At 38.1% G+C, this 14,255-nt stretch overlaps 1 protein-coding gene across 42 annotated transcripts in view; it reads left to right on the top strand.

The window, feature by feature from the left end:
- The window catches only part of FGGY (FGGY carbohydrate kinase domain containing), a 309,627-nt gene that overhangs the window by 270,381 nt on the left and 24,991 nt on the right, over nucleotides 1–14,255 (top strand). For 38 of the 42 annotated variants that reach the window (XM_065072026.1, XM_065072063.1, XM_065072030.1 and 35 more), the window contains 4 exons: nucleotides 3,947–4,094; nucleotides 5,721–5,795; nucleotides 9,421–9,541; nucleotides 12,768–12,862. In XM_065072026.1, coding sequence (XP_064928098.1) covers nucleotides 3,947–4,094; nucleotides 5,721–5,795; nucleotides 9,421–9,541; nucleotides 12,768–12,862 — 439 coding nt within the window. The remainder of the gene's footprint in view (nucleotides 1–3,946; nucleotides 4,095–5,720; nucleotides 5,796–9,420; nucleotides 9,542–12,767; nucleotides 12,863–14,255) is intronic. The other 4 variants (XM_065072061.1, XM_065072062.1, XR_010474282.1 and 1 more) reach the window with 3 other exon arrangements.

The raw sequence follows: 14,255 nt of genomic DNA, 5'->3' as shown, positions 1-14,255 counted from the left end.
ACGCTTTGTAGTGCCCAGTGTCTTATTTGTTTGTTAACAGCCTGGCCAGGATTCCCAGAAATGTATTTGACTTATTCAATATGAAATAGATTCGTGCTTCCTAGGGTTCTCTTTGTTGTTATTTCAAAAAGGAAATCAGGAAATAAATGCATCTGTGTATGTTTGGGATAAGGATTGATCTGGGTTTTTTTCAAAAATTTTGGCTACCCAGCCATTTTTCCGGTGCCCCCATATGAAGCACAAACATTAAGACAAGCAGTTTAGTCTGTAATAGCAGGATAAACCTTTTGTGTGTGTGTGTGTGCTGGATAAATTAGCATACTGTGCTCTGCTTGTGTATACTGGGTCTGACGCTGAACTGACTGACCACAACTGATTTTGTAGTGCAAAAAACTTGGATTGTGAACAGGACATTAAATGCAGAATATCGGGAATAGGACTACATGATACGTGAGTGTATGGTGTCATAACTTTTTATTGGAGTCTCCTGCAGTTAGTAAAGCTGTGGAGGATAACATTGATAAAAAGAGTTATTTTATAAGAAGGATGATGCTCAGTGGTATTTTTATAACACTTTCCAGATATTACTCTCCTAATGAAATGTTTGGAAAGCTATAAATTTAGTAAACAAGACTCTTATTAATTCTCCCTATCCCCTTTCTTCTTTTCCTTCTCAAATATTCGTTAAAGAATTTGAACAAACCAAACATGAGGGACTTTACAATTTGAACTGAATTTTTCTTATTAGTTCTTAATTTCTTTCTACACATAGAGCACAAGCTTCAGCCCTATCACAGAGACTCGGAGCAGTAGCTAAACAAGTGCAAGGCACAGTTTTAGTCAACAGTGTTGGCCTAAACTTTCGATTATGTGTTAACTTACATTAAGTTGTATACTTAATAAAAACATAGTGTCTTGTTTTGGAGGGACTGTTGTTGATGATTGATAGATTATGTGCCTGGAGATCTCAGCAGAATATTTCAGAGAATCTAGTTTATTATATTCAGTATATTTTCTGTAGGGGTGTGTTCAGCCATTGCAAATAGTCATTGAAAGAAAATAAAACAAGAATTCCATACTTAGGTGTGCAATTGCATATTACATTTACTTCCTGTGCTAGTGCAGTGCTAGTGCAACAGTGCTAGTGCAACACTTTGAAGAGTTAGGCTGGTTTTGTAGTGACAAAACGCACAAACATATCTGGATCATTAGAAAAACAACATCTGAGGCCACAAATCTGTGCCTCTTGCCTCTGTGCCAGGCTGCCAGCGCTGCTAAGAAGCAGGTTTGGCAGTGGGAACCGAGCAGCTCGTTGCAGGAGTTTTATCCTGCAGACTTCTGGTCCTTTGCTTCTACCAGGAGCAAGAGTGCGCAAGCTGCATTTACTGCTGTTTCAGTAATTTGTGGTAACTCGGGAGGGCGCAAGTGGCTTGAATGATCTTGTAAGAAAGCAGCTCCTGCTGAGCACTGGTGCTGAAGACCAGTCTTGTGCAACTCTCCCAGTACTATTCCCATGTTCTCTTTTCCCTTCTTTTACTGGAAATGGAGAGGGTTGAATTACATGAGGGTTTTCTGGACAGCTGTAAATTTAGCATTCGATCTAACTAATTGACATGGTCTGTGAGCAACAAACCTCAAGTGTTCTAATGTAGTTCAGTGAATTGCAGAAGCTGCTGTGTATATACTGCTTTAATTCTTCAATCTGTGTATTGTGTAGGTCTGACATCTGGCCATCACTGCTACATTAAATCCTGTAGAGGTAGGCTACAGTAGGGAAAAAAATGAAATAATATAATCATTTATGCTTTAAAGTTTAAATACTTCTGTTTCACAGAATCACAGTTTCTAATCTGGAGGGAAAAAGTGTCTTAACTGACAGCAAAGATTATATGTCCTTTGGTGCTTTGTGAAACACTATGTTTTGGGACAGGATTTCCTTTCCTTCACTTCTCAATGCCATTTCCTCATGCAAAGAAATGGCTCCTGAAAAAAAGCAGTGAAGTGATACACACACTATCTATCAGCAATTTTGGGATCTTCCAAGCAGAACATATTAATCATTTTTGGCAGTACCTCTAGATGTTTCAGAGCCCTTTTTTCTTTTAGTTTTAGAAATCTAAATTTTTAGATATTTTTTCCTGAAAGATACCTGCTGGCATCTTCCACGCTTCCTGAACAGGTTAAATGCCAACCTCTTGTTGCTTTTTGAAGTTATGTCCTTAATATGAACATAACCCTGGTAAAACTTGCATTGGTTTCTTATTCTCTAGTTTCAACATAGCTCCTTTTTAATAGCAATAACTTGTGCTCAACTCTGCAAGTCAGATCCAGCTGCTGCTGGTACCCTCTAATAGAATTGAATAGAAAAAGCTCCAGAGAGCTGATGGCGTAATACTCTGTATAACACAAACAGGGTAGAAACTAGAACTGGCAAGTGCTTGAAGGAATTTGTCAGTCACTGAGTCCAAATGTAGTGCCTTGAACCCATATATATTTGTAGGAAAAAAAAAAAAAAAAGTAAAAGGTGAGGGGGGGGGGGAAAGTGTAATTCCAAGGTTATGTGGGTCTTAAGTATATTGGGCTGACTTCAGCCTTTTTGTACAGCCCTTGTGTTCTGTCAGAGCTGCACAAATGACTAATCCTTGCGAGAGTAATCAAGCAGGAAGGAGATCAGATACCAGGTGGGATGTCTGGTAGGTCTGTGGTTGAGTGAAGCTTTCCTTTCTTTTCCTTCCCAACAGTCAAGCCGTGGCTTAGACTGGAAATAAAATGACTTTGTCCTTAGCATGTACTGCTTATAGTGCAGTCTTTAAGGATGTAGAAAATAGGGCCACTTTTACAACAAGGGGGGAAAAATGATTGTGACCTCAAAATTATCATAATTCAGGTCCAGGAAGACACATAAAGTACATTTTAAAGTAGGTGAATAATGATGTGAATTAGTTATTTTAATGTCTTCCAAGTGTACTTCATTTTGAATGATATCCTCTGATAGCATACACATGGTAAGGTATAATTGAAAAAACATGCAGCTGAATGGTTGATTGCAAAGTATAAATATACAGCTGCTAGCAGGTCAGAAGTCAAACTAGTAAAGCATATGCCAAATTCCCTTAGGGATCTCATTAGTGCATGATTGAATATACATGTAGAGGCTAAATGAATATCACTGTTTGGGTCTACAGTGGATGAGACAATGACTAATCAATTGTAATTAGGGTTAGATGCTATTATTGACCCACATGTCTAGAATTAAATGCCCCGCTTGGAGGTTTCTGAGGGGTTGAAAAGTATATATATGAATCTTTATGATAGGATGAGTGTTTGAAAAAAATATTCTGAGCATAATTGCAACATTTTTTAAATGGAATGTCATTGCAAGCCAAAGCACTGAAGAGTTTACTGTTAGTCCTAAAATGACTGTTGATCCAGGAAAAAAAGTCTGTTGGATGTTGTAGATTTGGGTGTAGTATATGAACTTGCATACAAATTTAGGTCTGTGTTCGGCTCCTCCCTAAAACAGCAGCCTCTTGCTTTCTCTCCTCCACCCTTAGTGCTGCATTTTAATCATAACACATAATGAAATAATTATGGTTTAAAAAAGGAAAGCTGTAAGTCTAATGCTATTGATAAATCAGGGAAAATTTTAAACGTTTGTAGAGCAATTGAGTTTTCTGCCTCTCAGCTTTTTCTCTAGGCTCTTCTTTCACAGTGTCAGCACCTTTCTGTTAGTGACAAGCATCATTAGCCCCCAAAATATCAAACAGCTCTGGCTCATTAGTGACCGGGATGAGGCAATGTACAAATTCAAGATCACAAACTGAGGAATTTGGGAAAATTTGGGATTTGGCATCTTTGATGGGTTTTCTGCATTTGATGATAGTACAAATGTTTTATGTTTGATGAATAACCTCCTCCACTCTTTTTCCAACTTGTTTTTTCCTAGTGCTCACAGTATATATACATACTTGAACAGTCACCTGGATGTAATTAAGAAATCTTTGCCTGTGGGTTTCCTCACTGTTGATCTCCATGTTTGGCCAGATTTCCACGGTAACAGATCTCCCTTAACAGATCTGACACTAAAGGGCATGGTAAGAAACAGCCTGTCTTTGCAAAAAGGTCAATATAGGGTAAAAAAAAAAAAATACAACTTGGAAGGGGCTTTTTTCCAATTTTGAGCGTACTCCTCCTTAGCTATTTAAACTATCCCATAGGATTTGGATTTCTTGCAGCATTTCGAAGTGTGCTAATGTTTCAGTAGAAAACCAGAGATCATTGTAGTTCAGATATCACTACAGCCACATTTATTTTCTGGAAATATGTGGAGTGTTGTGTGTCTCCCAGTATCTTTCCGAAGAATCACATTTCATGACTATCAGTGCTTGCTGTTGTTACTCACTTGTCTACCATATTTTGCATATCTGTTGCAATGAATTTCAACACAAATTTGGGTATGCTTACCTGGGAAAGGAATTAAACATTCCAAGGAGAAATTGCTTGATTTAAGCAGATAAATGTTTAGTAAATGTGCTCTGTTAGAGTTGCGGGGTAGTGTATTTCAACAGAAACTGAGAAATGCCTCTGTTAAAAATGGGCATAGGTGCTCTCGTGATTGGAAATATGCAACCGCAGTGCTTCATACATCTGTTCAAAGGTAAACCTGATCTGATTCTGGCTTGTGGTTTTAAAAATGCTGCTTTTGGAATTCAGAAGGCCTTGAAATACTGTGTTCTGTGCAAAGAAACTTTCAGAGCATTGCAATGTGGAACCAGAAAGAGCAGCTTTTGGAAGCTCACCAGAGAACCTGTGCTGGCGAATTTCAGCCCATCTTTACATTTGATCACAGCACACTGCACTGCTACTCAATGCACAGGACCGCAACAGAAGCTGTAATCTGATGGTATTAAAATACCTGGTGAATAATGCAAAAATATACTTCAAAATGACATATTGTCCTTGAAGTGAGTATCTCAAGCTCCTCACCAGCACCAAAACCTGCTGTCTTTCAGGTTGAGGTAGGAAAAGGTAGACATAAACACTGCAACATGTTTTGAGCCACAAATGAGGAAAAGAGTAGAAAAAATAGATGGTTTATATAGTTTTGAGTCCTAATACTACCTGTATGATTTTATGAAAGTATTATATGCTGCAGCAGAAGCAGAATTTCCTGGTGTGATGGCTGTATACAAATGTTTGTAACAGCAACAGCAGTTTTTTTCTGCCACTATTATGGCTGCATTCAGGTCTTGCCTGTGCTTATATTAATCCAGAGTAACTACAGTGCAGTATTGATTTATGTCAGAGAAAAGAGGTTAAGATAGAGTCTTCATTTATTAATTGTTTTTCAGTATTAGGGTGCTTAGAAAGGAGGGGGAGAAATGCTTTTAGAAAGTTATTTTTATGTAATAGCATTTTCATATTATTACATTAAATACATTCACAAGCAATATCTGAGTCATAACATAAAACTGTCAGAGTTAATCTATCTCTAATCCCATACAATATGCTGTTTGTTCTTTATTTCTTTGCAAAGGCAAGAACAATTTATGTGGTCTTCCCAGATCGGGAATAGCATGTTGAACATAATATTGTGTGTACAGCTCACAAAAGCAGGGCTTAGAATTAGCACTTTGAACTTGTTACAACAAGAAACCATAGAAAATAAGAGAGTTTTACTTTGGCTGGATTTGTACAGTTTCTTTTTGATCTTTGCGCAGGTTGTTGGACTAACACTGTCTCGGGGTCTGGATGAACTTGCCCTTATCTACTTGGCCACGATTCAAGCCATTGCTGTAAGCCATTTTAAGTGCATAAAAGAATAAATGAATTGTGTCATGTTCTGTGGCAGACTGGTCATTCCCTTCTGCTAAACAGATTTCTAATAATAGATGAATTCACTTAAGGAACTTCTTAAAGGAGAAAGATATTGTTTACACTCATTGGTGACTACTCCCTACTGTAGGATAATTGACAGTGCCCCTAAAATGTTTTCTCCTTATGGCAATTCTGTAAATTGAGCTTTTGCCTCTAGTGCAGCCGTGGGGGAAAAGGCTGATGCTGTAATGGACAGAGTGAACAACATGGGCTGTCTAGAGGGAAGCTGAGAGGAGAAAAAAAAACTTTGGTGATTGTATGAAGGAACTTGCACTCCCCTGAAATGCTTGAGCTTCACACTATTCCTAAATCTGTGGATTCTCCCCTGCTTGCCTGTTACATGAGTTGGAAGTCTGTACCACAGCGAGTCAGGGTGGGTCTGTGATTCAGTCCATAACGCTACAGACAGAATGGACCTGAGCTCGTTCCTGCCTTGATTTCCTTGCTGCAAGGCAAGCAGTTGCCTCCTGTGTCGGGTCTCCAGCCGGTGCACATGTTCCTGCAAAAGCAGACAGGGAGACTGTCTTCATGAAACGTCCGCAATGTTTGCTAACATGCAGAGCTGGGTAATTTTGTTGGAATACTTTTGTTTCTGCCCTGATTTTGTCTGGAACCTGGGATTTCCACTTCATGAGTAGTTCTACTTTGAAGTGAAAACAAGGTCAAAGAAATTGTTTTGGAACCCTGGTGCAGGCTATTTTCAATGGAGCTTGCTATGCCCAGGCACTGGTGATTGAAATTGTCATTCCTTTGACATCTTTGTTGGTTGGTCGGTTGGTTGGTTTGTTGTTTTTTTTTTAATTGTTGAGGTGTTTTTGTGAAACAGTTTGATGAATTGGAGAGTTTTCCTGACAAAACTCTGTTCAGTTGGAAAACTTCCAAACTCCTCTACTGGTTAAACAACAACTTCGCTAGGCTGGGTCAGCCATCTGGGATATAGAGGGTGGGCGGCTGCTGTAAATTTACCGTGAATTGTACATCTTATGTGTTAACCCTCCCTCTTCAGCAAATAACAAGAACTTAACCCCAGCCTGGAATTCATTGTTGTGAGTTTTGATCCTTTATAAGTTGAATGTAGCTTGGTTATACCTGATGCTTCAGTATAATCCCACCATTTAAATAAGAATATCTAGGAGAGTTTAAACAATGCCAGCGACTGATATTGCCCCTGAAAGAAACTTTCCAGTATTGAACAGGTGCTCCATTATTATATCGTGCTAATGAAGTGGAAACGTTCTCTGCTGGAAATCCTGGGAAAGTCACCTATTATCTCCTTATATGATACAACTCAAATTTTATTGTAAAACTCAAATACTGTGGTGAAAGCTGAATTCAGCCTCTGCATTTCTTTGTGACAGATAATTGTGCTGATCGTGAGATATAAAAAGGTCATACCATAGTTTTCTCTTCATTGTAAGTTAACGGAAATTAATTTTTCCTAAAACACTATTGAAACAGTAACTAAAGAGTAGACAGAGTAGACTTGGTTTTGACCTGATATATTTACTAATTGCTAATGTAATACCTAGGAAATGTAATTTTCCTCCCATACTCCGTCACTCCCAATTTTAGCTTCACTTGGTTCATGACAGTCCCAATCCTGTACCATTAGCTGTCTTCAGTGGGTGCAAGATAAACTTTAAACCTAAGTAAAAATCTTGTAAAAAGTGTAAGCCTACCCACAGAATGTTAATCTCTAGTTTTCTTTTCAGCAGGAGACTCTTTTTTCTTTTTATATAAAATTTGCATTTCAAGCCCCTCAATTTGCATTTTCTCCAACCCAGGATTAAATTAGATCCCCTCTACCCACAGTGAAATACGTCTGGCTTTAATTTAAATTGCTATGTGAATACAATTTTCCAGGCAGGTAAACACAAAATAATTTTCACAGCATGTTCTTTCTCGGGGTCTTTGAGTGTGTATGTTGTGAGAGAAGTTGTTAATAAATTTGAATTTCAGAAGTAGTGAAAGAGAATATCCTTTTACTTATTCATTGCAAAATGCAATGCAACAGTTAGACAGATGAGAACATGATCAGAGAGATAATGGTGGCCATCAAGCCCGTTCTGAGGAGACGGAATCTTTTTAGAGCAGTTTATTTTTCCATAATTAAAATTGTGGCTGTGTGATTTGGAAATGAGCCCTCTGTGTCAATAGGGAAGCAATGGATTTAGCCAGCTGCTGTTGCGGCTGCTAAAGTTGCTCATAACCGCTTGCCTGAAAAACCAAAATACATTTGACAGCCTCTCCAGAGCGGTGCCATTCACAGGAAACATCTCCAGTCCAATGAAACTCAATTTTCAGTAGCTTTTGTTTGAAGAGGGGTTTACTGTGGGCTGCAGACCTCTTAATGGACTTGCAGCATAGCATCGAGAAAACTTAAACGATGGTTTGTGAAAATTCTGACCAGATTATGTTTTTGGGGAATCTGCCTACAAAGAGTCAGTTCAAGCAAAATTTTGGCTTGAATTTGGCATTTTGTCAAGTCCGGGTTTGAAAATTAACTTCCAAGGTATTATAAAGAGCTGGGAGTTAGGGTTGGATAAATAGTTTGTCAAAGAAATGGAAAATGTTCTTGTAAGAGGAAAGAGGGAGAACGTTGACTTCAGTCAGTAGTTGGAGGCAAGCAAAGGAAACAATTTTTTAATGGCAAAACATTTGTTTTCATCATTTGCAAAGTGGAACACTGAGCTGTTCTAATTTGTGTTTCTCAGAATGGAGACTATAATTGAAAAGTGTAAAGCTGTGCCTATGTTTTAGATGTTTCAATTAATCCAGGCATGAAATGGAACATTTTATTTTGCATAGGGTAAAGGCCAAGATAAATAGTTAAGCCAATAAAAAATTCTTCAGGTTTTCCTTTTTGCTGGAAAGACAGAAAATTCAGGGGTTTATTTGCTCTTTTTGTTGTTGTGTTTTTGTGGTGGTTTTTTGTTTGTTTGGTTGGTTTGGTTTGCTTGTTCTGTTTTGCTATTTGGCTTCAGAATTGAAACCTCTATACTGAGAGTGATTTTCAGATGCTGTTGTACAAAGTAAATAAAAGTTTTTGCTGGGGATGTCTTTGCCATGTAGGTTTCAATTCTGGCTCTGGAAATATTTTCCATGCTGTGCTGCACTTGGTCACAAACATCCGCTCATCACTGCCATCAGTTTTCCTGGTGCCCGTTTCTGTGTCTTCTCCTAATCCCTGTCTTGGCCCTTGTCGGTATATCCCTGTAAGTCCTGTTTCCCTGTATTCCTGTGTACCGGTACATCTTCACTTCTTCAGCCAGCCCCGGGGTGTGTATTGCGTTATACTTTGCCTGTGGATTTCCCAATTCCTTGTGCCGTCACTTTGATTTTTCTAGTTCTTAATTACAATAGCTGTTACTGGCTGGAAGTGAAGCAGCAGCCATACCCCTGCAGGGCTGTTCCCAGCCCTCGGGTTACTGGTAGGGACAGTTACTGTATCATTCATTTGGCAAATTGCGCTTTAAGATCTGTTCCTGTGGCAGCTCTCCTGTGCTCATCTGTTTGTTTGTTTGTTTGTTTCCCTTTTTGAAGTTAGGAACAAGACATATTTTGGAAACTATGCAGGCTGCGGGGCATCACATCAACACGCTGTTTCTGTGCGGTGGACTGAGCAAGAACCCTCTCTTTGTGCAGATGCACGCTGACATTACTGGTAAGTTGGAGGAAGTGCGAGGAAAGCAGTGTAAACTACTTTATTTTAGGTGGCTAAATATTTTGTCTTTGGAAAAATAAATACTTTCTTTATAGAGAAATGTATTTTGCTCATTAGCCCGAAAGTGTGTAATGAAACGTTACTTCCTGCAAGACTAGATTTCCTGAAATGTAAAGACATTTGAAGAACACAAAGATGTGGTACAAAGCTCCATACTTCATATTGTTAGAAAACAGACTTCTGGAGAAACGTCTAGAATGGTTTCTAATCTGCGGGTCTTAGACTTACAGGTCTTTTTTAGAAAGTGCGATAGAATAAATACAAAAATGTTGTATGGAATTTTAAAAACCAATATGTATAAATTACATGTCAGAGATGTTTCTCACTATCAGATTTTTTAAAAAATAATTCTAAACATTCTATAGAAATTATAACATTAATTCAGCAGAAGTTAGTTAGATGAAGACAATGGCCAGTACATTTTGTGGTTTTAATAAGATTTAAAACTAAAACCGCTGTTAATTTAATCCTTTTTGAATTCTGTTGGACTTCTGACACCTTCTGCTCATGCTGGATGTTGGATCCATTATATAGAACAATAATTGTTTGAATTACTGTCACCTCTACATCATCAATATGGTTTAGGAGATAATTTCTGGATCCTTACTCCTGCATGATGTTCCATGGGTGGAAGGTGTTGGGTTTGTGGTTCGTTGCAAGAGGAGGCCTCAGGCTTGCACCGTGTTTTTGGTCTCGCTTTAGCCTGTGTGTGTTGGACATCTTAGCACACCTGTGAGTCAGTTGAATATACTTTTAAAAATGTGGTAAAAATAACAAGGTTCAGTATAAAGGGTTTTAGAGAAACTTTGAATGATGTGTGTTTTGGGTATATTTCAAATTAAGACCAGTCAAGCTGTTGTGAATAAAGTGTAAGGCTCAGATTAGGGGCATTTGGTTTGGAGATCTGATTTGCCCTGGCATTAAACCCCACTTCATAAACTTGATGGAGGAGGAAAGATGAAAATATGCTTTATGTACTTACCTGAGATGAAAACAGAAATGGAGAAGCAAAAAGCGTTGTGTCTATTGACCGTAAAGTTCATTGAATTTGTTGTATTCAAAGTGACACTTTCTGTTTGTGAAGAATGATGTTGTCAGTGTGTGCCTTTCCTTGTATAACTCACAGGTTTTAGGTGAATTTCAGCTATGTGTAGAGTTGGAATGCTGGTTCCTGACGTGGAAAATAAAAGATCTGTGAAAAGGTATTCTGATTAAAATGTAATCAGAAGTTCTTTGACTGTAACTAATGGCCAAGTACAATTCAGTACAAAAAGGCCTTTTTGCAGCCTGGAGTTCCCCCCCATTTGCAAAATCAGTGACTGACAAGGGATGTCAGAGTTCATCTAACTGAAATGCTCTTGGTTGTGTTGAACTCATTAGAGCCTATCAGATAAAATAACTAACATTCCAGGATCAATCCCCCATTCTTTCCCGTAAAGAAAAAAATCTGAATATATTATTGTTAGCTGCAAATGCCCATGACTCAGCCATGCAGACATCCAATAGATGATTTTGCAGGTCACTTAAAAAGTATCTTAATCTTGTTGTTTTCCTGGTAAGAATTCTGTATTCATTCTGATGATGTGGGAAATCTGCAGTAAATTTTAGGGCACACTGAAAACTGCTTACTGCTTCAATGCCTGGCAAACAGCCACGTAGCTCCAAGCTTGAGTTTTATTAGTAGGTGGTCTGCATCTGTTTCAGGTTGACCCAAGGCCTGAGCTGTGTCCATCCTGACCAGAGGAATGCTCAGGTGACTGATCCTCCTCTCATGTTTTTAGGATGAATTTGTTGGGTCAGAGAAATTATGGGGATGCTGTAATTATTCTAGTTTACTGTTAATAGTCATTCCAGCAATTAAACAACAGTGTCTCACTGTATCCTCTTTCTTTCCCTGTCACTGCCTGCGCTAACTTCAGGAAGAAAGGGCATAAAGACCATTGTGGCACCTTTATGTCCTTGAAAGCTGATTGTAAGCAGCTGGTGGAACAGTGCAAAGTTAGCATAGTGTGACTGAATGCCTGGGGTGCAAGGTGAATTTGCTTTGTATCAATAATTATTTCTAATATGAAAAATTTTATTTCTCATTTTGATGAGTGTGTATTTGCCTTTTTCTCTGTGGGAGTTGTTGATGGCTCACTTTAGATCTTCCTACAAATTTCGGCTCCTTCTAATCTTAGAGCTGGCTCTCAGGAGCAGCATTTTTTGGGACATAATATCACTGAGGCTGCTCACAGAATGAATTACTCCTCCCACCACTGTGTTTGCATCATCGTTCGTTGAATGAAATTAGCTCAGTAATGGAAATTTAGACACATGCCAAATAATGTAGGAATATTAAATTTTTTGGCTTAGTAAGGGTGCACATCTAAAGTGTACCTAGGAAAGTATTTAGACTTATGCTATTTTTTATTTTTTTAAAGGAGAATTAAGAAAGCAGGCTGATTTTTATTTGGTTTACTGTTTTTTCTTGCTGATTTTACATTAATAATACAGGTCTTAGAAAACTTCGTGTGAACTGAGCAAAAGTGTGTTCGTAATAGTACCCATGGGTGAAAAAATAAGAATTTTTAATTCTACTTCATAATATATATTGAGTTTGTTTTTCCAGTGTTTTCATCTATATTGCACAATTCGGAATACAAGATTGGTCTTATGATTTCATACATAGCTTGTGAAAGTTTACTACTCATATTTTCATGTCTTCCAGCAAAACCAGCCTGGCTTTGTTGTCTATATATTTAAAAACAAACCCAAACTTTTTTTGTTCATTGCAAAAGGAATAAAAAGGGTACCACCCTGTTTTCCCCTTGAGGTCAACTTTTAATAGGCACGTGGGTTTGGAAGGTGTGGGTAACAGGTTTATACCAAGCCCTTTAAGATAAATAGCCAGGGTCAAAGATCTGGGTGTTTGTTCTCTGTATGCTTTACATTCTGCATGAATGTTTTGCTTAAATTGTTTTAGTTAAATTCAGCATTTTTCTTGGAACCTGAAACCACAGAGCAGAGAGATTTGCATTAATGTGCAGTAGATTGGAGCTCTGAATGGAGTTGTGAACATGGTTTTCAAGTCCTTTTTTTTTCTTTAATTATTTATTAGTTGTTGTGCCTCCAGTGCAGTACTGCTCTTGTCTTCCTAACAGAGGCATGTTTTTTTCTTGTATAGGCAAGCCTGTTGTCCTGTCCAAAGAAGTGGAGTCTGTTTTGGTGGGTGCTGCTATTCTGGGAGCTTGTGCTTCTGGGGATTTTGCATCTATACAGGTATGCAGTGCCTGATTTTGTTTGTTTGTTTGTTTCAATGCATTTTACACTTTGACATTTGGCACTGTGCACAGATTTAATTCAAGTGGAAAAGTTTGTACCTTCTGCACTGCCAGACGAGGCAGCATTGCTTTCTCTCCACATTCTTTTTAACTCCCTATGTTACTTAGGTGTACTGAAGATTAATTTGACTTCTGACTGTAGGGACATGCAGGTAGAAGCTGCTGTCTATGAAGTTAGGCCATGTCATTTCACAGACAAAAAAGGGAATTTGGCAAAGCTCTGATCCTGCAAGAAGGTCACACTTTCATCTCAGTTATATTTGTCCTACTTTCCTTCCTTCACATTGAGGAATGTTAAACAAAAGAAACCACATAGCACTATTTACGCAGTAAAAAAATGACACACCTCTGCCTCTTGTCTTGCCCACAGTGAATGCAGAGTTAATCATGAGGATGGAACTTCATGTTTATTCATGTTATTTCAATCTATTAGCAGTTCTAGAAGTAGCAGTGAGGCTTTTTTGTTCAGTGGATCAGCCAAAGCATGACTTAGCTGCAGTACATAAACAATAGCAGTTTAGAAGAAACCTGACAAAGGGTCAGTATGCCCAAAATCATACCTATTTTCCCAACTGGCAATTCCACTAGTATAAGACGCGTCCACTCCTCATGCTACACAAGGACACTGAAGAGTATACTGCACCCAGTTGGACAAAATTATGGATCAGGATGGTCCCTAAATACATTTTTCTTTATAACATCAGGCACAGATACTTGTAGTTGAAATTTTGCACAAAAACATATCTGAGTGAATCTTCTGAATAAGGGAGGTCAGCTTCTCAACCTAGTTAAACTGATGCTGTTCCACTGAAATCAATTAGCAGCTCAGCATCAGCTGAGGAACTGGGCTGTGTTTGGTATTTTTCCAAATGTGAAATTTCCAATTGTCAGTATTCTACAGTGCAGCGTATAGGTTAGCAGGAAGAGTAGTTTCCTCTCATAAGACTTTTTCCATTTAAATTAATCCCATTGCTAAAAAGGTATAGCAGAATATATATCTGTATTTAATAATTCCAATGCTTGTGAGGAAAACTTGTTTCAATGAATGTAATTTCAGTAGCAGCTTTTGATGAGGGGACGTCCTATTTTATTGCTGCTCTTCTGCTAATTTTCTGCCTTCAAATACACCGATACTGCATTCCAAATTTAAGATGTTTTACAGTATTATGCAGTAACTGAACATCTCAAAACTGATTTTATTAAGTCTGTCTTCATAACCATTAATAAAATCTAATGCTGAGAAGTTTTCTGTGATGTGTGTTTATATAATTTTCCTATATTCATTTACCCTTAGTTTTTATTCCTGCTCTCATATATCACAATATTTCAGA

The sequence above is a fragment of the Columba livia genome, chromosome 8 (genome assembly GCF_036013475.1).
Source record: "Columba livia isolate bColLiv1 breed racing homer chromosome 8, bColLiv1.pat.W.v2, whole genome shotgun sequence".
Lineage (NCBI taxonomy): Eukaryota > Metazoa > Chordata > Aves > Columbiformes > Columbidae > Columba > Columba livia.
Note: the sequence above shows the minus strand (reverse complement) of the source record. Positions and strands in the feature narration are given on the sequence as shown.